The 23,168-nt window shown below is 32.5% G+C and overlaps 6 protein-coding genes across 9 annotated transcripts; 3 read left to right on the forward strand and 3 right to left on the reverse strand.

Annotated features, from left to right (window-relative positions):
* Nucleotides 1–2,345: 2,345 nt before the first annotated feature.
* LOC107362507 (retinol dehydrogenase 14) lies at nt 2,346–3,767 on the reverse strand. The gene has a single exon (XM_015929591.3). The coding sequence runs from the start codon at nt 3,465–3,467 to the stop codon at nt 2,484–2,486; it is 984 nt and encodes a 327-aa protein (XP_015785077.1). The 5' UTR covers nt 3,468–3,767; the 3' UTR covers nt 2,346–2,483.
* A 398-nt stretch (nt 3,768–4,165) lies between these two features.
* Nucleotides 4,166–6,883, reverse strand: LOC107362504 (dihydrolipoyllysine-residue succinyltransferase component of 2-oxoglutarate dehydrogenase complex, mitochondrial). Its single transcript, XM_015929587.3, has 7 exons — nt 6,516–6,883; nt 6,269–6,343; nt 6,125–6,180; nt 5,545–5,987; nt 5,196–5,478; nt 4,961–5,128; nt 4,166–4,766 (listed from the first exon to the last, which is right to left on the reverse strand). Exons 1-7 carry the CDS (start codon nt 6,724–6,726, stop codon nt 4,632–4,634), a joined length of 1,371 nt encoding a protein of 456 aa, XP_015785073.1. The 5' UTR covers nt 6,727–6,883; the 3' UTR covers nt 4,166–4,631.
* Nucleotides 6,884–6,987: 104 nt separating this feature from the next.
* On the forward strand, nt 6,988–9,547 carry Pop2 (CCR4-NOT transcription complex subunit Pop2). Of its 4 annotated transcripts, none has more exons than XM_015929588.3 (4): nt 6,988–7,119; nt 7,322–8,417; nt 8,528–8,729; nt 9,012–9,547. In XM_015929588.3, exons 2-4 carry the CDS (start codon nt 7,620–7,622, stop codon nt 9,080–9,082), a joined length of 1,071 nt encoding a protein of 356 aa, XP_015785074.1. In that variant the 5' UTR covers nt 6,988–7,119; nt 7,322–7,619; the 3' UTR covers nt 9,083–9,547. The 4 variants fall into 4 exon arrangements, with proteins under 4 accessions (XP_015785074.1, XP_015785075.1, XP_015785076.1 ...); XM_015929589.3 differs by having other exon boundaries at nt 8,528–8,702; XM_015929590.2 differs by having other exon boundaries at nt 7,630–8,417.
* Dus1 (Dihydrouridine synthase 1) lies at nt 9,546–11,586 on the reverse strand. Its single transcript, XM_015929586.3, has 4 exons — nt 11,100–11,586; nt 10,773–10,968; nt 9,987–10,687; nt 9,546–9,905 (listed from the first exon to the last, which is right to left on the reverse strand). Exons 1-4 carry the CDS (start codon nt 11,473–11,475, stop codon nt 9,778–9,780), a joined length of 1,401 nt encoding a protein of 466 aa, XP_015785072.2. The 5' UTR covers nt 11,476–11,586; the 3' UTR covers nt 9,546–9,777.
* Nucleotides 11,587–12,496: 910 nt separating this feature from the next.
* Nucleotides 12,497–15,546, forward strand: LOC107362807 (proton-coupled folate transporter). Its single transcript, XM_015929941.3, has 3 exons — nt 12,497–13,026; nt 13,104–13,256; nt 13,899–15,546. The coding sequence occupies exons 1-3, from the start codon at nt 12,621–12,623 to the stop codon at nt 14,942–14,944; spliced, it is 1,605 nt and encodes a 534-aa protein (XP_015785427.2). The 5' UTR covers nt 12,497–12,620; the 3' UTR covers nt 14,945–15,546.
* Nucleotides 15,547–16,231: 685 nt separating this feature from the next.
* On the forward strand, nt 16,232–18,768 carry LOC107362612 (proton-coupled folate transporter). The gene is made up of 3 exons (XM_015929709.3): nt 16,232–16,824; nt 16,896–17,048; nt 17,565–18,768. Exons 1-3 carry the CDS (start codon nt 16,416–16,418, stop codon nt 18,506–18,508), a joined length of 1,506 nt encoding a protein of 501 aa, XP_015785195.2. The 5' UTR covers nt 16,232–16,415; the 3' UTR covers nt 18,509–18,768.
* Nucleotides 18,769–23,168: the final 4,400 nt, after the last annotated feature.

The following is a 23,168-nucleotide window of genomic DNA, read 5'->3' on the forward strand; positions in this document are numbered from 1 at the left end:
TGTGAATTGTTTGACAATTAAATGGTCTTTTCAATGAATGTTATGCTTTTCTATTCAAATAAAATTTTATTTTGTAAAAAACATGTTGATTTAGTAGAAAAATTTTCTTATTTTCATGGCAATAACTTCATTAATAGCGACAAGATTATTGATCGCAATGAAAATTAAGAGTAAATGAGTAAATGCTTCTATGAATTATGTAGTTTTTAATATCAATATTCTTATTCAGTTTGTTAACATCGAGGGCAAAAAAGTGCTTTTAACAAACAAGCATCGTGCGTTTATTGTTGGAGCTAATGAATCAATGGTCAAGGATATTGTGCCCAGTGGAGTAAGTCTTGTTGGTGTGATCAACATGCCTCCATCAACACGTTCAATGCGAGGGAGGAAAAGTTGAAGCTATTATAACATTTGATTAGCGTTTGTTTTTCGGAATAATTTATTTCGATTAGTTTAATGCGTGTTTCAACAAATTGATACTTTTCTATCATTTTTAATGTTTTAATTGTTAAGTTTTTGTAAAAATGCTTGGAATGGACAGAGCAATAGTCAATGATAAGGTCAGTATTGAAGTGACAAAAGAAGGTGTTATGAGAACGATCTTCAAAAGGGTTAGACCAACATCGTTTCTTCCAATTCGAATGAGAAAATATCGAATCTGAAATAGAACGAAAGACAAATGAAAATGAAATTATCGGTCGATTTAAAGTTAATTCAATGTTACCTCAGTTATAATTGCCAAAGAATGCGCTTTGTATGAAATTGAATAAACTTTATTGAAAGCTCCATTCGCGAGTCGGTTTATGTTTGCCACATGAAATGTAATATAAATCAATATTAAAGTTTCACGGACAATAACAAGAAGACGAATGTAGCTATAATTATTGATCAGTCCTGCAAAGTTTATCTCATATACTTGAAGACAGCCACAATAATAAGCACATAATATCATGAATAAAAGAGAATCCAGTTTTCGTGTCTTTTCAGCTGCAATGTCATACAATTGTCGAATCGGCTGCAGCTTTTCAATCTTCAACAAGCCATCAGCCCTTTTCAAACATTCAAGTTGATCTAATACCATTTTGAAACAGATTTGAACATGTAGACAAGATTCAACAATGAACTGCATAAGGACGAGATGGTTTAGATGAATAGTCGATCTAAAAAGATTGCGGAATACTCTGAATGCAAGTTTATCGTATGGTTCAGATTCACGATAAAAAATGTAGACATCGTAAATAGCGTAAGTGAAATAGAGTATAAAGAAGAACGGAAAATACATGTTAGTGATTATGCGATTCTTAGCAATGAATTTACGAATGTGATCATTTTTGGAGTAGTTTGCGATTTCTTTATCGAAATAGTCAACGTATTTACTAAATGACTTTCGCTTTAAGATAAAATAGAGACATATTGAACAATTTATTATGCCATTAAAGTTGAGCCACGATGACAATAATTTTATGGCACTATGAGAAGTCGTTTTTACGGTGTAAATTTGACCTTTGTCAATGTATGACACAATGAAGGATAGTTGAATTAGGAACAATTTTGTTTTATTTAATGTTTGAAGTGATCTCGATAGGAGTCCGCTTGGTCGATGGTAATCATCAGATTGAGTTTCGGGATGGATTTGAGACATTTTATGATCTTATTTAGTATTGGTATTATTTTCAACTTAAAGGTAAAATTTAAATTACCACGATTTGATAATTGGAAATATTTTTCGACTGAGAAATAATGAGTTAACAAAATAATTTTATTTTCGCATTTATATAACAATACTGATCACCGAAGTTCAGGAGATCACAAGTTTATTGTGATTTAACGAAGAAATCCAGATGGAACTCGATCAAAGATGCAGAATTCGTAAATTTCATCAATCATTTCTAGAAAATGTTTGACAATTAAATGGTTTTACCAATAAATTTCGTGATTTTTTGCTCAAATTAAGTCTTATTTTGACCGAAAATCATGCTGATTGATCAATGAATCAATAAAGTATCAATCATGTTCTATTAGAAATATTTGATACAACAGTTTCATCTTGGATTTTACTTAAATGATACCTTTATTTTTCAATGAGAGAATGATTTAGACTACATAATAGATCAAAAAGATCCAATTCTTATGTTTTTTCAAAAACAATTCCAAAAACTAGACATATAGAGCCTTTTCTCGATAGCTTGGGAATATCAAATGATATAAATTGATTTATTATGATCAATATTATCACTATGACTGTAACTATTGTTAAAGTAAGACCATATAATCTTTCGGACAGTCTTTTAGCATGAAAATTCACAGTTAATTTTGCTCAAAATAAATATAAATAAATGCATGTCTTATGAGTGTTAACATATTTTGGGTTTACATCCTTTATTTTGATTGCAAACCGAATTTTCATCTAATTAATTACAATAAAAAGTTAATAAAATTCGATGTTTAACTATTTTTCTTTATAAAAGTTAATTTGATACAAGTTATAAATTTTCCTGTGAGTTTAGAAGTTTTTCGGTGGTTTCCCATAATGCAATTGCCAGCTTAAAATCTGATCCAAGTTCATTCGTTTTTATCGGCTTGCAATCCATGAAATGTAACCCAGTAACAGACTTAAGAGATTCTTCAACAGCAAGGTAAATTAAGGTTTGAGCTCCTTGATCAGGAGTCCGGTAAATTATTGACTCGAAAGGTTTAAAGATAGCTGCCATTATGGGACCAGTCAGATCAGAAGCTAAATTGGTATTAACTGGTCCAGGACAAAATGAGTTTACTGTAATGCCGGAATCTTTCACCATAGAACTCAGATAGATAGTAGTCAATATATTGGCTAATTTACTCTTGGCATAGGCGTTTCTAGAATGATAAAACTTTTCTGAATTCAAATCTTCTAGATCCAATTTGTAAAGTATCCGGTGCATGGATGAAGCAGTGAATATTATACGACTCGGAGAACTTGATTTTACCAGTGGAAGCAAAAGTTTCGTTAGCAGGAAAGGACCGATGTGATTTACTTGCATAACCTTTTCAAAGCCATCGTTTGTCACCTTTCTTTCATCGGCTCCAGCCATTCCTGCATTGTTGATAAGGATGTCAAGTCTGTCAACTGACCCAAGTATTGTATTTGCACATTTTTTAACTGATTGTAATGAGTCTAGGTCAAGATGGATTGTTGTTACATCGGCTCCGGTTGTTTCTCTGATTTGTTGAGCTAATTGATTCGCTTGATCGATATTCCGACATGCAAGAATCAGTTTAGCACCACGCTTAGCCAGTTCGATCGCAGTCGATTTACCAATCCCTTGAGTAGCACCAGTAATTAACACTGTTTTCCCGACAACTTTACAACCAGATGGACACTTTATCTTTTTGAATGGATAGATAAAATATAAACCATAGAGAAGAAGGTCCCAAGCATTCCTTAAAACTGATTTTCTCCAGCAAGCATTAACTTGAGTAGTTTCCATTTTGATTTTAAAGCAACAATTTAAGAGACTGATTCTTTATTTGTTTTCTGGAATGATAAAAAACGTTGACTTGACTTTCAAAACAAGTTAGAAGTCTGGAACTTGAATACTTCTTGTTTCTTTTGTTCTTAACTTGCTGAGCATTGGATGATTTTACATGGTTGTTTTAAGTAACCGAACTGGTTTAAAATACTTGACAGGTCAGCAAAGAGAAAAGCAGTAATTTAAAACCATGAACTCTCAATCAATGAATATCAGCTGAATAGGCGAACCAATTATTTATAAAACTGGTGCAGCATGTGATTGAAAGAAGCGCGTTCTTCAATATTTTTTTAATATTTAACAGTTTACTAAAAATAACCGAGTGGCCACTTAAACGCCTAGAAATATTTATGTAACATCTTATTAAAATCAATTTTTGGATTGAATATTCTATAGCTTACTATATACATGAATTATCATGAAAGCTTCATTTTTTCCTAAAAATTTTCTGATAAAAACATTGGAAATACTGATCTCACAGTAAACACTGGCTGTCAGTGAAACGCTTTTAAGATAAAACGGCGAACATCAAATAGAAAGCCATTTTAACTTAGTTTCCGCCTTGATTGTATCCTCTGTTCTGTATGAAATCAACTTATATAGACCAATCAATTGATACAATTGATCAGAATTAAAGATTTAATTCATGAGAGAAATTTTACAAATTTAATATTCCAGGCTTTAATTTTTATTATAATCGTAGAGCAGATGAAGTATGAATTACTCTATGACTACAATAAAGTACAATTCAACTTTCGAGATTAGAAATTTGGTTTTTTTCCCTCCGATTATCATGTAACAAAGTCACATTTAAAACTGAAACAATTTCTTTTTGGTAGAATGATCAAATAAAAATTATAATTGAGCGAAAAATTAATTTTCTATGAAATCAAGCTGATAAAACTATGCAATTAAACTTAATTTTAAAATTAAATTGTATCGATTTTTAGCAATAAGGGATTGAGGTACTATCGTTTTTTTATTACTCAGCAGAATGATGAACAACATCAAGCAGAGTTGTTTATAAATTAGGTTCATGCGAATCCGAGGAGTTAATTTCTTGCTTGATACTAATAGTTTTCATCTAGAGAACAGTTGTATATCTTTTAGAGCTATCTTTGTTTACAAGTCTAACAGCATAAGTCGAGGATCTTCGACAGTTGATTTAATTTTTCGTAAAAATGTTACGGCTTCCCTTCCGTCAATAATCCGATGGTCATAAGTTAAAGCTACATACATCATTGGTCTGATTTCAACCTAAAAAGAGAGAAAAGAAAAAATATAGATTATATGAAATTTACATGCAGTAAATACTCGTTTGAAGCAATTTCTCATTTCGCTCTCTATGTCTAATTTACGAATTTGTTAGCAAAATACCATCTGAAACATCGAAATTGCTAGATGGCGACTGAGAAAAAATTGCCCTAAGTAGGTATATAAAATTAACGAACCTTTCCCTTAACAGCAACAGGTCTTTCCACAATACCATGCATTCCTAAAATTGCTGATTGTGGTGGATTTATTATGGGAGTTCCAAAGAGAGATCCAAAAACTCCACCATTACTTATAGTAAAAGTTCCACCGTCCATATCTTCAATGGCCAAATTATTGGTTCGAGCCTATAGAAATTCATTATAATTTTATAAATTGTGCGAACAAATCATTTATGTTTCATTATAAAGTTACCTTTTCTCCCATATCAGCAATTGCTTGTTCTATCTGCGCATAATTCATATTCTCAACATTTCTGAGAACTGGAACAACTAATCCTTTTGGTGTAGCGACTGCAACGGAAATATCGATGTAATCACGATAAACGATGTCCTGATCATCTATGACTGCATTGACAATTGGTTGATCCAAAAGAGCGTAAGCTGTTGCTTTGACGAAAGCAGACATAAAACCTAATTTAAGATTGTGCTTTTTTAAAAAAGCATCTTTGTACGAGTTTCTTAACTCGATAGCATTACTGTAAATAGAAAATAAATAACGATTTTAGATCTATCAAAACACGTGAGAACGATTGAAATTTTACCTCATATCAATTTCATTGAATGTTGTCAACATAGCATAGGTGTTCTGGGCATCTTTTAGACGTTGAGCAATTCTTTGTCTCATTCTATTTATTTTGACTCGGTGTTCTGCTCGATTTGGTCCTAAAACTCCAGGCACTTCTGTTACGGGTGTGGGAGGTGTAAAGGAGAAGACCGGGGTGGACGATGAAGGTGCTGTTGGTTTTGGTGGAGCTGGTGGTGGTGATGAAGGTTGAGATGAAGCTGGTGATGGTGGTACTGGAGATGGACTGTGAGATTGTTGGGGTTCAGGCTGCGTAGATGATTCGCTAGATTCTTTTTTGGCAGCACCAACAGCTCCAACTCTGATTTTGAAAATTGCTTGACCAGATTTAATGGCGGTTCCATCTTCCACAAGAAGTTCTTCAATAACGCCAGCATGAGGGGAATTGATTGGAACCGTGGTCTGTAAAAAGATGGCGAAATGTCAATCAGATGGAAAAGGTACAATAGAAACAAAACCAAAAGCGTGTAAATGATAATGAGAACAATTAGAGCAGACTCAAAGCAACTGTAACTCATGAAAGAAAACAAAATTTGCACCTTATCGGTTTCAACTTCGGCAACAAGTTCGTCTTCAGCTACAGTATCACCAACAGCTAGAATAAGAAAAATAAAAATATGAGTAAATTAGATGCATCAAATTAATTTTTCAAGATAAAATACGCTGTAATAGTTTCAACTCACCTTTTTCCCAGCGAATGTCACCTTCACTAATTGATTCAGCGAATTGAGGAGCTAAAACAGATTTGACTTCGTCACCTGTGTTTGAAAAATGATGATAACCCAATTAGACGATAAACCACAATTTTTTGAAAAAAATAAAAAGAGAAACAAAAATAACAATTATACAAGAGCACATTATTGATAGCACAAGAAAAATTGCACAATGTAAGAAACAATCAAAGATTGAAGGAGAAAATTGTCTTCATACATAGTTGTAGGCTGGTGTGGAAAGGTCTCCTCAATGACACATTTTTATAAATTGTATCAGAATTTAATTTTTGGTAAAAGCTAGCAATAAAACGTTGAGGGTGCTTGACCGACAAATGTCGAACAGAATGGGAATAACCAGAGAAAGCTACAAGGTTACAGTGTCGATTCCGTTGTAGATATGTCACCAATCGACCACATTTCGTCAACATTTTGTAAGAGCTGAATAACTACGATAGTTCAGGAAAATCCGTTGATGAACAGAAAAAAAAGATAGTATAAATTGACTAAAAGATGAAAACGATTAGATTTTAATTTGAATATTATTATGATAATAATAAAATTAAATTGACCAGCTGATCAAAGCCAGGGTTAACCAGAAGAGCAAGCAGAACCAGAAACCGACGTGGAAAAAATGTGAAAGCTCCATCTAGGGGAATAAATAAAAGATTTCGCTTTTTGCAATTTTGCACTTTGGTCCATTCTGAAATGGTGACTTTAACGCAAACTAATCTTGATTGATTGAATTAATTAAATTGTATCGAGCATTTGTTTTTCTCCATTATTGTATCTTCAACCTTTTTTATCGTAGCGTGGTAATCAAAGTAAGTTTCCAATTTATAAGTGATCATTAAGTCCAAAAAAACTATTTTCTCTAATCATCTGTGCTTTTCTCATTCTCATTCCCTCTTTCTCTGTCTGTCTATCTATCTTCAATATATCTTTATCCATCTAATTTTTTCTTCTCTCCCTCTTGTCTATTTTCTCACTATGAATTAAACAAAATACACTCTCAAATCCTCTCAGTTTTTTTAATACCTCTTCTTTTGTCTTATTTTGTCTCAATTTCGTCATCATCATACTATCAACATTACCATTATCTCTGTAATTGTGTTCCTCTCTGATGCTCTCTACAACTTTACTCTATTTCATTTTTCTCTTGTTTACACCAATCCAATCACACATTGATTCACTTATCACACGTTGGTCTTTATCATTATAACATTAATAACATTGGTACTTTCTTTTTCTTTTTTTCACCCTTGTTTCCTCCCTTTCCTTTGTTTTTTGCCTCTGTGCGCTGGTTTGATACCATTGGGTGATCATGGTTAAAGAATCAATCAAGCTGATTATCAATCAGGAAAGCAAGTTTTCATCCTATCTCTCGGGTGACCGTATCAATATTGGGAGCAAATCCATGAGTGATCACGAGGAAGAAGAGAATGGTAAAAACGATGCTCTCTCTGCTCCTCATAACGGTCCCCTTGGTAATGGCTCAATGATTGACAACGAAGCTTGCGGTATTCGAGATGTATGGGCTAAAAATTTATATGATGAGTTTAAAGTTATTCGACAAGTGGTTCAAAAGTATCCTTTTATAGCTATGGATACTGAGTTCCCTGGAGTTGTGGCCAGACCGATTGGTGAATTTCGCTCTTCCTCTGACTATCAATTTCAACTGTTGAGGTGTAATGTTGATCTGTTAAAAATAATCCAACTTGGTTTAACCTTCCTCGATGATAATGGTAAAACGCCACCCGGTTACAGTACATGGCAATTCAACTTTAAATTTAGCCTTTCAGAGGATATGTTCGCCCAGGACTCCATCGAGTTACTTCAAAATTCTGGTATCCAATTCAAAAAACACGAGGAAGATGGAATAGATCCACTTGATTTCGCTGAACTTCTCATAACATCCGGAATAATCTTGAACGATGATGTCAAATGGCTCTCTTTTCACAGTGGCTACGATTTTGGTTATTTACTAAAAATCACGACAGATCAAAATTTACCGACCGACGAGTCTGAATTTTTTGAACTTCTCCGTTTATATTTTCCATCCATTTATGATATAAAATATCTAATGAAAAGTTGTAAAAATCTTAAAGGTGGTCTCCAAGAGGTAAGAACATTGACCTTTTAGCATTGAATGTCCCATGAGTCATCTTAACGCTTCACTAAACATATCCTTAATATAAATATTTTTTAACACTTATCATTTTTTATAATCAGGTTGCTGATCAATTAGAATTGCAAAGGATTGGACCACAACATCAGGCCGGTAGTGATAGTCTCCTGACTGGATCAGCCTTCTTTAAAATGAGAGAGATGTTCTTTGAAGATAACATCGATGATGCAAAATATTGTGGCCACCTTTATGGTTTAGGAGCATCTTATATCATGAATGGTAACTGTCCGCCAGAAAATACAACAGGTAAAGTTGAATATTCAGACATTCTTTCGTTTTAATGGAATCCTAGTCGTAATAACAACAAAAATGATTCAATACACATTTTGCAGTTGTGGATTACTTAGGCACTATTTTTGATTTATTTTTTACTTGATATTATTTGGATTGTTTTTATTTTGTTATTAAGTGATCTTAGGCGTTTCTCGTTAACTCGAGCATGTGAAATACTGTCAATGTTCAATTTCACTTTTCAAATATTTTTCTTTTCATGCTAACTTTTCTAATTGTTTTTTAATTTCATTACAGAGCCAACGTCAACAGCAACAACATCATCTACAACGACGTCTTTACAAACCACAACATCATCAAGCTCTTGATGAAATTAATACTAGTTAAGAGCTACTCAAAATTTAGTACCTAACCATACACATAAATACAATCTCTATTTCTCTCTCACCGGAACAGAAAAAGAGCAAAACAAAACCCTGTTTTGAATATCGATCAAAGATTTCATAAAATCTGGGCTACTCTTGCTTCTTTTTCTTCTACTTTTCTCCTTAGGACCCTTTTTCCTTCCCTTTTTCCCTTTCAACCATTTTTCCTTTTCCCTTGTCTCTATCGGACCTTATTCAGACCCGATAAGAAGTTAATTGTATCTTCTCGCATGTTCCAAAGATCATTGTTTTATATTCATCCTATCGGGCCTGAATAATGGCCATATTTTTTAAATCTTAATAATAAGAAGAAACCAGGAAAAGAAAATTGGTGATATTTTGTGTTTTTAACATACAATCTGTTTTGATTACGAAAAAATAGAAGAAAAAAAATACTTCAACTTCCTAGATTGCTTTTTCCATTTTATTTAGTAAGAAAAATTCTCAAGATTCAGTTTCGAAACTATTCAGATTTGACAAAGTTTATTGATACGCAGATTTGATTCGATCAAATTACTTTTTTTTCGTAATTAACATTCGTATTACATTATTTAGCATCCAAAAAACCTTTAACGCGTCTAGTCAAACTTTTTTTAAAATTGAGTCGGATTCCATCATAAATTTTAGACATTTAATCATCATTCACATGTTAAAACAGGAGATGAATTCGTCGAAGGTTGAGTTAGAGTCGAGACGAGTTCATTAGCTTTTTCTTTGTTTTTCTCCTCGTTAATTCGTTTTCTAGTTTTAAATAGCAGTTTATGACCTGGTAAAAGAAGAATGAAAGAAAGAAATGAAAGAATTAAATTGATGTCATCGATTGAATTGAAGTAAACAATTTTCTTACCGACACAATCTAGAACTAATTTGTAAACTTTGTTCCGACAACATGTTCTGCAAAGATTGTAATCGCATTTAACTCCTTTCGGATTCGGGCACAAAACACAAAGAGGTAATCTACGTCCAGCTGCCTCTTTAGCTTCTTTTTTAGCGATGAGTTTTGCCTCATGAGCTAATCTCTTCGCTTCATTCGCTTCTGAATCATTTTCTATTGGTCGTTTTTTACTTGTCTCTTCGGATCCTGGTGGTTTTATTGGTGGCGGAGGAGGGCGAAAGTGGGGTTGACAAAAATAAGGAGGTAAGGGTAACGTCGACATCGGCATATCAATATACAAATCTTCTAATCCATAGTTTTCTTTAAAGCGTTCTTTCATCAATTCAACAAATTGATGAAGCTGACTCCTAGCATTAGCTTTAGCTAACAAAGATCTTAAATCATTATTCTCCTCAATACTCAAAGAAATATGGAAGAATTTGAATAAATGTCCTCGAGCTATCGATAAGGCACAAGGATACTGTTCAACCAATTGCAAATAATCTTCGGCTATTTTCCACACTGGAGGATGAATTGCACGAAATAAAGCTGGGTTGTGAAGCACTCCTTCGGCGGACATAACACCTTCAACTCCAGTTTCCTCTAAACATCTATACACATCAACAAGACTTTGGATATTGCCATTCGCTACCACCGGTATCTTTACATTTTCCCTGAAAAATTGAAATAAATAATCAAATATATGGAAATGTAATTTTTGCAGTTACTTTTTTATGAAATAAAGAAATTGAATCTTACTTGATTGCTTTAATATATTGCCAATTTGCTAATCCAGTAAGAACTCCTTTTTGTTCCTTTACTCGTCCATGGACAGCTAATAATGAACAACCAGATTGTTCCAACATTTTAGCATAGTTGATGGATTTTTCCATATCTTTAAATATCCTAACTTTACAGGTTATAGGAATGGTCAATTCATTCTTGACTTTAGAAACTAGAAAACAGACGATATGTCAACTGAAACATTAATTAAGAATTTTTTAAAAATAAAGAAGAAGGACAAGAAAACTATGTTGGAATTATTGAATTAGTCATATATGACAAAAATTTGAACATTTGACTTACTCATAGATCTTAAAAGATCCCATTCGTCTTCTAAAAATGCCCCATAATGGCCACGCTTCGCAATGGTCTGAGGGCAACCTAAGTTGAGGTCTATGGCATCACAATAAGGTTGAGCTAATTTAGCCGCTTCTAGAAATATATCTGGGTCATTGGCACAAAATTGTACAACTAAAGGTCGATCACTTTCACATGTAACCAAATTTTCTTTACGATATTTAGCATCTTTAACAAATATACCGGCATGTAACATGGGAGAGTAGCACAGTTGAGCTCCATATTGGCGACATAGCAAGCGAAAGGGAAGCTCACTTTGATCAACCATAGGTCCAACAATGAATTGAGCTTTATTAAATTTAGTTGTCCAAACATTTTCCATAATTATTTGAAAATCGAATAAAAAACTAGAAGAAAATCAAATCAAAAAATTAAAAATAATAAACATTGAAAAAAACAAAATAAACAATGAAAACGGTGATGCAACCAGTTGGTTAACCAGTACATTATACATACAGCAGATGGCAGCTAAAGCATACGAAACACCAGAATGCATAATTTTAAACAATTTTTAAATTTTACTCAAGTGCAGTCTCTAATTATCAAGAATGGGTCGATTGTAATTTGTAAAGAAGCATAATTTTAAGATTTAAGGTTCGAGGCTATACCTATTGTCGAAATCGTATCCTCAATGAACGAAAAGGTTCATTTTAAAAGAAAGAAAAATGAATCGAGAACCAATTCAGTGTAAGTTTCCAGAAATGATTAATGATTTCACAAAAGCTTGTTAGTCTGGCAAAACAATATTCGTATTCATTATTGAAAAATTTGGACTTTAATTCTTTTTTATAATTCAATTTAATATAATAGGATCATGATAAAATACTAACCTTGGGACCTCAGTTTTTTTCAAAAGATTAAGATATTTTGTACGTGAAACAATCGCAACATGAACTAATAGATAAATCACTATTTTATATGTTTAAGATTAAATAGTAGATGATAATAAAAGCCTACTGCCTTCGTTAAATTGATTCCCAATTAAGATCCCCACAAAATCGTGTTATATGTGCATGTAAATCGTATTATGTGAGCAAAATGTTTCATCAACAAGACTTGTTTTAGGTAAATCGATAAATTGTTTCAAGCAAAATTGAGTCTAGCCAATAATTTCAATAAAATGAGTGAAGAGTACTATTTATGATAACTAATAAGGTAATTTCTTGTTTTATCTGACTTTTTTTTACTCAAATTGCTTTCTAATTTATTGTAATGATCTGTCTAACGTTAACATTTTTTACAGTAGTTATTGAATCAGATTAGACACAATCAAGATCAGGACCGTGAAGCATGATTGGGGAGACAATGACTACAAATTTCTCTAATTATCATCACAATGTAAATTTGATTCATCAAGAATAGTTGAAATAAAGTGTTCAGCATTTGTTCGTGTTCCTTGAAGCTTGTGGTGATTAAACGACCAGTATTTTTACTTGAGATAACCGTCTTAACCAGTTTACATCAACCATGAGCAAATTAAAAGAATCCATTGAGTTAATCAAATTGCTACGAATTGACTTTTACATGGCTCTTTTCATGTTTGGTTATGGAGTTTATCAAGTTCCGATTGTTGAATTCGTCCAAGACAAAATTTGCCTAAACCAACTTGGGAAAGACACCGAGTCTTGTCGGAGTTTAAATTCAGGTGATGTTGCATTGGCAGACCTTCAAAGTCAAGTAATAACTGCAGCCACCTCAATGCGCAATTATCAGACACTGGTCAGTACGATTCCAGGAGTAATTCAATCATTTTTCTTTGGTTACTGGATCGACAAATATCCTTCTCATATTCGTCTACTTTTGGTCGCTCCTTGCGTCGGCATGTTCATCCAATCGACCAGTTTGATTTACCAATGTATAAATTTTAAGATTCGTAAGTAACCAGTTTTTAGTTGATTCAAAAGTTAGAAGAGTAATATTGAAACCTATTTTATTATTTATTTTGGTTAGCAATTGAAAACTCACTTTGGTCCTTTTTGGCCATGGGTCTTGGTGGTGGTCAATCTCTGGCTTTAGCAGCTTCTTTCACTTATGCTGCAAAGAAAACACCTCAAAAGTATCGATCAATTAGATTTGCGATTGTTGATCTCTTTATATTCACAGGTAAATTTTACAATCAATTATTATTTGAATCTCGATTTAAATCTGAGAGGATAAAAAAAGAGATAAAAAGTATACGCAAAGAGTAACCTTAATTTCTCGTTGTTTTATCAAATAATCACAATGAAACTTTAACCGTTATAAACGTCATTTCTTTCGTAAAAATTAAACTCACTGAGTTATTATGTTCATTGAAGATTATTTTTAACTTCTGTGAATTGCTAGAATTATCTTAATCCAAAAATTAGTTAGAATCAATTGCAAACACGGTAATACAACTAGAGGCTGCTGTGATCATGACTGTATATTGTGAGACACTTTATTAATTGTATCCCTCAAGAATCAAGTCTTAAAATCTAATTGTACTCGTTTAATTTAAGGCTATACTCTGTGTCCCTCTTCAATTCTTACACTTTCAATGTTTCATTGTTTTATTCATGTTGGAATTTTCTATTCCGAACAAGTTGTAAATAGCTATCAATTATTGATAAATTGTTATATTACAACCGCAAGATTGAAACACGCATGAACAGCATGTCAGCCAACAGTGAGATCCCAAGTTTTCTGGTACCATTGTTATCTACTGTTAAATTAATAATCATTATTTAAACTGAATCTAATCATGTTTCTAATTCTTCAATTTAGCTTTTCCTCTCGGTGTGGCTGCTGGGGGTAAAATACTGGCTGCAAAACCATGGTTTGGTGGCGAAGAGCGTAACTTTACCGGCGTATTTACAGCAAGTGCTATCTCTATGATCATTGGCATCATCTGGGCGATTGTATTCATCAATGACTCTGGACCTAGAGAGAGGAAACCTTCAGCGGAGGCCAATGGCACAAATGGAAACCCATCTTCTCCTGCTTCAGAGGCTGCTACTTCAATGACTGAAATTGATCTAACGGACAATGGACCACAAACAAGTGCAAAGGAAACAAAACAAACAGCTTGGGCTATTGCTGCCGATATATTTAATTTGGCTAATGTTTATAAAACATTCAAGACATTTTTCCGAAAACGTGACAATAATGATCGACTCAAAGTGGTACTGTTGTCATTTTCCGTGCTCATAGTTTTCGTTAGTCTTTTAGGTGAATCAATGTTTGGCTTTCAATACACTGAGAAGGAATTTCTTTGGAACTCTGAAAAATATTCAGAAATTTCTGCTTTGGTCACCATTGCTCAATCTCTTGGAACTGTAATTGGATCGACATTATTGAAAAACGTGATTAAACTTGAAGATGCTGAAGTTGCTGCTCTTGGAACCCTTTCACACTTTCTTGGAAACCTTATCAGAGGTATTCCAACGGTGGCTACTTACATTGCTGGCTCGCTAACATTTTGTCTGGCTGGTATCGCTATTCCCGCAACTCGGTCAGTTTTAACTCAAATCATTGATTTCAATGAGATTGGTCAAATTTTAGCAATCATAGCTTGCTTCCAGGCAGTCGGTCCATTGGTAGCCAGTGTTATAACAACCGCAGTGTTTGAAGCAACTATTGATTCAGCTCCTTCTACTGCTTATCATGTTTTATCTGCTCTTGTTATTCCACCTTTGATTGTTCAAGTATGGGTCAGCTGTATTAAGGAAAGCAAAGAGCCGAAGCCAACCCCAGAAGTTAAATTCATAAGAAAATCTGATATAGTCAGAATCGAAGAGCCAAGTAGACCTCAGGACACAGAAAAATTTTAAGGTTTTTTAGTCACAATTTCACTTCATCTTTCACTATATTTCGCATTGTTTACACACATTTTATACATTTTATATCAGTCATATGATCAGACACTTTTGTTTACTAAAAGATAACCAATCACATAAAGCTTAGTGCAAAAGGGTTTGGGAAAATTCATTTAATTATGAATTACGACGATTTGACTGTATCAGGATTTTGAGCTCAAACACAAATCGCTAACTCACTTTGAATCGTTAATTTGAATAGAAATTTTCAAGTCAACATTTATTTATCAGTTAACTGCCATATTTTAGACGATCAACATCGAAAAAATAATAAAGTCATAAAAGTCATAAATGAAGTTCAAATTTTCATAGACTGAATCATGAATATCCAACAGTGGAAGTAAGATGTATGAATAAAGATAATAACACTAAAACGGGTCTAATTAATATTCAGCAAATAAACTATGAAACTAAATTATGATCGTCGAGTGATCTTTTTATTTCTAAGCAAAAATTTCTGAATGTTCCCAATACTTTTACACTAAGCTTCAATTCAACTGTTTTGTAATTTCGAGTGTTTTTAATGAAAATAAAAAGATAAGACTACTAACCATTTACATTGTATTGAACATGACGATGCTTTAATGTGTTTTTCAAACTTCGTGTTTAGCTTTGTAATGTCAAGCAACCATTTCTATGAGCTTTACACAAAGTCGTAAAAAGGTTAAAAGATTGGGGAATTCAACTTTTAATAATGAAATAAAAACTTCACGTGTGCTCATATTCATAGAGTGATGGGAAAAGTCTGTCCCGAGAATCTTGCAATCTATTAGGTTCATATTCATCCTCGTTTTAATGATTTCTCGGTCTAAAAGACGAAGATTGATGAGATGATAAGTTTTAGGTGCAGCCAAACTTCAAAAAATCAGATAGCTGTTAACCAATTTATTTAAGTAATCATTGGTATAATTTGTTTGGATTCTGCATCGGCAAATATCCAGTTTGCATGTACCTGGTTAAAATTGATGTCTGTGTTAATCAACCAGGCCAATTCTAAATGTAATAAACCCAAGTACTCTTTATAAATCCTGATTGAGTTTAACTGTACTTACTGGTTCGACTCAAATTAGGTCCAGCAATTATCACTTATCATATAAGTTGCTTACTTGAACGCAAATCCATATTGCATATTACATATTTAAAAGTAATAATTTATGAGTACACAGATAAATCAGTTGATTGTAACTTGAATCATTGTCAAGAGACGGCGTTTATTTTTCTGTTGTTATAAAATGAGATCTCTCATGTAAGGTGTGATCTATAGTCTACTAAACACTTTAGTCAGTTTGTTATTAATAATAACTTATTATGAAACCGAGTAATTGAGTTTTTGTGTTATTCAATTGACTCAATTGAGTTAATCATTTTTTATATTTTATAGTTCAAGTTTTATTGTTTAAGTCTATTAAAAAGTTTATACACTTGAATGGGTCTCTCCAAAAAAGAGCGACTTGATTTGCTCAAATCTCTACGAGTGGATCTCTTCTTGACTTTTTACAATCTCAGTGTGGTCATTTGCGGTTTAAGTTTAAATCAACTGGTCGAAGATAAAATTTGTTTCAATCAATTGAAACTCGATTCTACTACTTGTTTAAACATTGAAAATGTCAATGGAACCAGAGAGGCAGACAAAGACTACATCATATCTACTGCAGCAACATTCAAAAATTACCAAACTTTGATCTCAACTCTACCAACAGTTGTTTTGATATTTTTTATCGGTCATTGGATCGACAATCATCCGAAACAATTGAAATATATTCTTGCTGTTCCAGCCATCGGAGGAACGATAATTTCATTTATTCTTATTTTTATTTGCTTTAAATTTCAAATCGGTAAGTTCTAATCAATCTAATTAGTTATTTAATTATTATTAATATAAATATTGACTTTGTTATCTCTTCAGATTACAGATTTCTTCTGTTGACTGATGTTGTCAGAGGATTAACTGGAGGCTCTGTTGTTGTATTTACGGGAATCTATACATACATTACTCAAAGAACACCATCTCGACTCCGAACTCTTCGGTTTGCTATTCTTGAACTTTTTAAATTTATTCGTAAGTAAATCCAAAATGATAAACTTCAGAGCATCTATTTAGACCAGAGTATCTGTTCAATGGTTTGATGTAAGCTCCTGACAAACCCACTTGCTTGAGTTTGCCTCCCAAATGTGCTACATTAAGTCAAATATTCGCATGTTGATGTCGTACTTATGATTCCTTAACGATACTGTCAATTAAGGAATTGAGACAATAATCATTTATGCGAAGGAGAAAATAATATCTGCATTAAACGTTAGCTACTTTTGTTTTTTAGTAACTCAATGATTTAATCAACAGTGAAAAATTACTTTAATTGCCGCAACAATAATTTCAATAACTGGTTGATGGTGAATATTTTTACCACAATTCATTATTTAATGTTATCTAAGATTGAAAAAAATATCAATGATATTGTTTATTTCATCACAGGATCATGAATCTGTGTATGTTGAACAGGAAAATAATTACATAAGTCTCTTATCGTTTCAATTAACCTCACACGTTCATTTATTATTTTTCTTATTGTTACAGCAAATCCAATATCTACTTATCTTGGTGGACTGATCCTCAATTCCAAGCCATGGATTGCTGACCAGCCACGGAATTACATTGGAGTTTTCTTTTTATCAGCCTCTTTTAGCATTGTTGGAACCATTTGGATCCTACTTTCATTGAATGATTCAGGCCAAGCAAGAAAATTACTCGATTTAGATGGTAGAAATGATGACCGTTCAAAGAGCAACAACGAAGTTGAAGAAAAACCAGCTGAAACATCCTCTAAAATTTTCGATTTGGAAAATGTTAAAAACATGATTCAAACATGTATCAAGAAACGCGAAAATGGCTTTCGCGCTCGTATTTGGCATTCCATTTTAGCACTTACTTTCACTTTATTATGTATGAGTGAAACCGTTATTGAATTTCCCTTTGCACAAAAAGTGTATCACTGGGATTCAGCATACTATTCAAGGATTTCACCCATTTTTATGATCTTAACTGCTGCTGCATCTTCATTTGCTATACCAGTTTTAATTCGTCGATTTAGCATAACTGATACTAAAATGTGTTTACTGGGTTTTGTCTCTTTATTCCTGTCACTGGCTGTTCGAGGACTTTGGTTATCACCAGATGGTTATTACGTATCTAGTTTCGCTGGCATACTTTCTGGTCTATTGCAAATATCAATCCGAGCTTTTCTTGCTCGGATGATTAAATCGGACGAAATTGCACAAATTTATTCTCTTCTTTCAGCAATTGAAGCTTTTGCCCCTTTGCTGTCCAGCTTGTTTTACACGACAATTTTTCATGCAACAATTAGTTTTAATCCAGGATTAGTTTATCTAATTGCTTGTGCCTTTTTAATTTATCCTTTTTGTATAATTGTATGGCTAGACTTTACCAAATCTGTTTGGTACAACGCCAATGAAGAGGTTAACATTCCTCAAACTACAGTTTATAATACAATCGAATCATAACATGTTATTGATTTGTTTCTAGTCATTCAAAATGTTATTAATTTACTCAAAAGTACATATTTATATGTTAAATTTATTTTAATTGTTAATTTTTTGTAAATCCAATGGAAATTTTTGTTATTTTTTTAATAATACAAATGATATCTTGAGCAAAATCTCGTATTTTATAAACTTTCTCATAGTCAAATCTCCAATATTTAGTGGAGAGTTGAACTACTTAAGTAACCAAACGAGTTCATTAAAGCATTTTTTAAGTCTTTCGAGCGCTAAGATTAACGTTATTTAATAAATTCCCTATCCAAATTGATTAAATTAATACGTGAAAAATTCAATATTAACATTGATAATGAAACGAGTGGGCAAAATTCCTTACTTTTCCTTTGAATAATATCTATTCCTTAATAATAATTCCTTGCTGTAATTGCTATACAAAGGTACAAAAAACAACCCTTATTATGAAATGATGTTTCTATTAAAATAATATTTTATTACAATCGACTTGTTTAATGCATGCACTAATTATTATCGAAAGAAAGAAGACTAAGTTTACTATAAGAATGGTCAAAAACTTCGACATTCGAGTTAAAAAAAATTATTTATGGGTTTGAAGAAGCAAAACTGAGTCCATTAATCATAATGAAAGCTTATATTGCTTATAAACCTAAGGATAGCATTTTATTTTAGGCTTAATTACCAGTTTTTAATGATTGTATGAGTTTTCTTGTTTGCATTTTGCAAAAAGGAGGATTGTCGAAAAGCTTTGTCTTTCGAGTTGAGAGTCTGGACTGTGTAGCTTTGGAGGGGCAAAACTGAGTCCATTTGTGCTATTGAAATGTTTCTCCGATTGATACTTTTAGAGAAAATCGCATTTTGAGTTGAAACTTCGAACGCCTTTTGCTCATTTATGCAAGCAGATTTTTTCATCAAACTTAATTATGTGATGTAACTTTTAATAGCCAACAAGAAAATGTACTGCATTTTGCTAAATCGAACTTTTTGTTTCGGTAAAATAGATAAGTTCGATTTTGAGTTAAACCCAAACCGTTTGGTGGACGTAAGAGTTAGAGATCTGAGATTTATTATTTGTAAATTAAAAAGACTGTTACACCTCAATAACCCAACACTTTTTTCAGTTTATAAACCGTTCTCTTGATTTTGGCCATTTACCTAAAAACTTTGAGCCTTGATATTTCGAGAATGGTAGCAGATATACTCATCATTCTTTGGACAATTATTCAATTTATTATGGGTTATAACCTAATTGGGCTGAATATCGAAGAACGTCTAAGTTAATTCATTTTATGATGATTAACCCTCATAAGACGCTTCAAAACATCATAAGATTTGTGTTTGATCAACTATTTACACTGTTTACAAACAAATGAAGCAACTGATTGACACAAATGCGTCAAAAATGGGTAAGAATTAATTTCTGGCAAAATGCAACTTTGTAGGTTTGCAGGAACATAAAAACCTAGGGAATTCTCGCAATTTAAGGACTCCTATGATCAACAGTTTTCAAAAAAATCGAGTCAAAAGTTGAAGCTTCGATCGCTTTTTGTTCAATATTGAATGCAAATTGTTTATGAAACTAATTTTACTGGTTTAACTTTTAATGGTCAACCAGAAAATGCATTTATTTTCAGAAATAAAAGTCGATATTTTCTGTAAAACGATTAAGTTCGATTTTCAATCAAACCGGCACCATTCTTTGACCAAAAGAGTTAGAGAACTGAAACTTAGCATTCGTGTAGAAAAATTGTTGTTAAACATCAAAGACTAAACACTTTTTTCAATTCAACGACAGTTCTCTTGATTTAGGCCATTGAACTAAAAACTTTGACCATCAATATTTCGAGAATGGAAGCATCTGCAACCATCATTCTTTGACTTATCATTAGATTTTACTATGGAATAAAATATAATGAATTTATGAAAACCTGAGTTGAAAGAAGACTGATTTAATCCATTTATTAATGAATATCTGCCTTAAAACACTTCAAAACATCATAAGTATTGGGTTTGATCAATCATTTACACTTTTACAAGTGAAAGAAGCAATTAATTGACACAAATGCGTCAAAAATGGGCAAATATTAATCTCTTTCAAATTTAAACTTTGTTGTTTGGTACGGACATGAAAGCTGAGTCTATTAGCGCTATTAAAAATTAACTCTGATCAATAGTTTTAGAGAAATTCGAGGTCAAAGTTAAAATTTCGATCGCTTTCTGTACAATAATGGCGATAGATCTTTTCACGAAACTCATTTTGCTAGTTTAACTTTTGACTGTCAACCATAAAATGTACTTATTTTAACAAATAAAAGTTTCGATTTTCTGTAAAACAGATCATTTCGATTTTCCGTTAAATCGACCGCATTCCTGGACTACAAGAGTCAGAGATCTGAAACTTATCCGCCGTCCAAAACATGTGTTGCTGCACATATTGTATTGAAAACTTCTTTCAATTTAATAACAGTTCTCCCGATTTCGACCATTGAACTAAAAACTTTGAGCAGCAAATATTTCGAGAATGGTCGCACTTAGAATCCTTATTCTTTGACTGATCATTAGATATTACTATGGAATATAATATACTGAAATTTCGAAAGCCTGAGTTGAAAGAAAGTCTGAATTAATTCTTAAAATAATGCTTATCCTTCATAAGACGCTTAAAAACATCATAAGAGTTGGGTTTGATCAACTATTTACACTTTTTAGAAGCAAATGAAGCAACTGATTGACACAAAGTTGGCTAAAATGGTCAAAAATTAATTTCTCTCAAAATTAAACTTTGTAGGTTTGTAAGGACATAAAAATTTAGTACATTAGTCTTAGTAAAAAGTTTTTCTGATCAGTAGTTTTCGAGCAAATTGAGGTCAAAGTTTTAACTTCGATCGCCTTTATTTCAACTATGAAAGTAGATTTTGTCATCCAAGTCATTTTACTGGTTCAACTTTCAATGATCAATCAGAAAATTCATTTATTTTCAGAGATTAAATTTTAAGTTTTCTGTAGAACAGATCAGTTCGATTATCTGTTTAACCGACCGCATTCTGTCCCCATATCAGTTAGAGATCTAAAACTTAGCATTCATGGATAAAAATTGTTTATTAACATCTGTGTTAAAACATTTTTTTCAATTCAACGACAGTTCTCTTGATTTAGACCATTGAACTAAAAACTTTGACCATCAATATTTCGAGAATGGTGGCACCTAAAATCATCATTCTTTGATCAATTATTAGGTTTTATTCTGGGTTATAACATGCTATGTTGAATACATGTAATGAAGGAAAGCTGAGTTAATTCATCCAATAATTAATATCCTTCATAATAGAAGCGTTACTTCAAGCAAATGATGCATCAAATCTCACATCTCAGACTCAAATAGTAAAATGCTATAACATTTACATGCTTTCTCAAATTATCTAGACATTGCATGATAGCCCATAACAAAATCTAACTATTGATCAAAGAATGGTGGTTTCAGATGCTTCCATTCTCGAAATATTGAAGGTCAAAGTTTTTAGTTCAATGGCCTAAATCAAGAGAACTGTCGTTGAATTGAAAAAAGTGTTTAGTTTTTGATGTTTAACAACAATTTTTCAGCATGAATGCTGAGTTTCAGTTCTCTAACTCTTTTAGTCAAAGAATGCTGTTGGTTTGAATGAAAATCGAACTTAATTGTTTTACAGAAAATAGAAACTTTTATTTCTAGAAATAAGATTTTCAGGTTTGCCATCAAAAGTAGCATCCGTGAAATGAGTTTGATGAAAAAATTTGCTTCCATAATTGAATAAAAGACGATCGAAGTTTCAACTTTGGAGTCGATTTTATGTGCAACTATCGATCGGAGAAACTTTTCAATAGCACTAATGGGTTCAGTTTTGCCCATATAAAGCTACACAGTCCCAACTCTCAACTCAAAAGTCAAAGTTTTTCAACAATCCTCATTTTTAAAAAGTGAAAGCCAGAAAACTCATGCAATCATTAAAAACTGGTAAAACCTAAAATATTAATTTCTATCCATAGTACAAGTATAAGCTTTGCATTAGCACAAAAGGATTCAGTTCTGCCTTTTCAAACTCTCAAGTATCACTTTCAACTCGAATAAATAAGTTTTGTCAATACTCCTTAAATATTTTTCGTTATTATTAACGCAACTGTCATTTAACTTTTAACCGAAAGAGCCAATTAACAGTTGCTTAAAACTGCTTAACAAGTCAAAGATCAGACCAAACCTCAATCAAAATGCCAGAAATTGTTGTATACTTCGATGGAACGAGGTGCACACGAAAAATCTGTTGAAAGATTGAGAGGGATGATCAAATAACTAAGCAATTAACAACTATTGAGATGATTCTACTTGAGAGCTCGATTTGTAGCATTCATTCGCTGTACACAGATATGCATAATTCCAGAACTAATGATGGTCCAAAGCAGATCTCAGAGACAATCAAAATTCTATGAATTCTATAACACAGTCCATGAATTGTTGAATTGAATGATCGTTTCTGAATATGCAACCTTTGTACTGAAGGTGTTGAGTATTGCTCAGTTGCTCATCTAAACTGCATGAAAGCAAAGATTGTAAGACAAAATTTCTTATTGAAAACGATAGAAGTTTCCGCATTTTCGTTGGTAACAATTGCATAAT

Source organism: Tetranychus urticae, chromosome 1 (assembly GCF_039701765.1).
Source record: "Tetranychus urticae isolate SD_2017Ah chromosome 1, NJAU_TeUrti_SD_1.0, whole genome shotgun sequence".
NCBI classification, from domain to species: Eukaryota; Metazoa; Arthropoda; class Arachnida; order Trombidiformes; family Tetranychidae; genus Tetranychus; species Tetranychus urticae.

Bases quoted from the DNA above. Each gene is read 5' to 3' on its own strand.
- LOC107362507 (XM_015929591.3), bottom strand. From the start codon at position 3,467: ATGGAAACTACTCAAGTTAATGCTTGCTGGAGAAAATCAGTTTTAAGG.
- LOC107362504 (XM_015929587.3), bottom strand. From the start codon at position 6,726: ATGTTGACGAAATGTGGTCGATTGGTGACATATCTACAACGGAATCGA. The intron at 5,988-6,124 runs GTGCAAATTTTG...ATCTTTTTACAG, and splicing joins CCGAAGTTGAAACCGATAAG to ACCACGGTTCCAATCAATTC. The intron at 4,767-4,960 runs GTTCGTTAATTT...CTCTCTTTTTAG, and splicing joins CTGTTGCTGTTAAGGGAAAG to GTTGAAATCAGACCAATGAT.
- Pop2 (XM_015929588.3), top strand. From the start codon at position 7,620: ATGGTTAAAGAATCAATCAAGCTGATTATCAATCAGGAAAGCAAGTTT. The intron at 8,418-8,527 runs GTAAGAACATTG...TTTTATAATCAG, and splicing joins TTAAAGGTGGTCTCCAAGAG to GTTGCTGATCAATTAGAATT. The intron at 8,730-9,011 runs GTAAAGTTGAAT...ATTTCATTACAG, and splicing joins TCCGCCAGAAAATACAACAG to AGCCAACGTCAACAGCAACA.
- Dus1 (XM_015929586.3), bottom strand. From the start codon at position 11,475: ATGGAAAATGTTTGGACAACTAAATTTAATAAAGCTCAATTCATTGTT. The intron at 10,969-11,099 runs GTAAGTCAAATG...TCTGTTTTCTAG, and splicing joins GGATCTTTTAAGATCTATGA to TTTCTAAAGTCAAGAATGAA. The intron at 9,906-9,986 runs GTAAGAAAATTG...TTCTTTTACCAG, and splicing joins ATTAGTTCTAGATTGTGTCG to GTCATAAACTGCTATTTAAA.
- LOC107362807 (XM_015929941.3), top strand. From the start codon at position 12,621: ATGAGCAAATTAAAAGAATCCATTGAGTTAATCAAATTGCTACGAATT. The intron at 13,027-13,103 runs GTAAGTAACCAG...TATTTTGGTTAG, and splicing joins ATGTATAAATTTTAAGATTC to CAATTGAAAACTCACTTTGG. The intron at 13,257-13,898 runs GTAAATTTTACA...TCTTCAATTTAG, and splicing joins TGATCTCTTTATATTCACAG to CTTTTCCTCTCGGTGTGGCT.
- LOC107362612 (XM_015929709.3), top strand. From the start codon at position 16,416: ATGGGTCTCTCCAAAAAAGAGCGACTTGATTTGCTCAAATCTCTACGA. The intron at 16,825-16,895 runs GTAAGTTCTAAT...TTATCTCTTCAG, and splicing joins TTGCTTTAAATTTCAAATCG to ATTACAGATTTCTTCTGTTG. The intron at 17,049-17,564 runs GTAAGTAAATCC...TTATTGTTACAG, and splicing joins TGAACTTTTTAAATTTATTC to CAAATCCAATATCTACTTAT.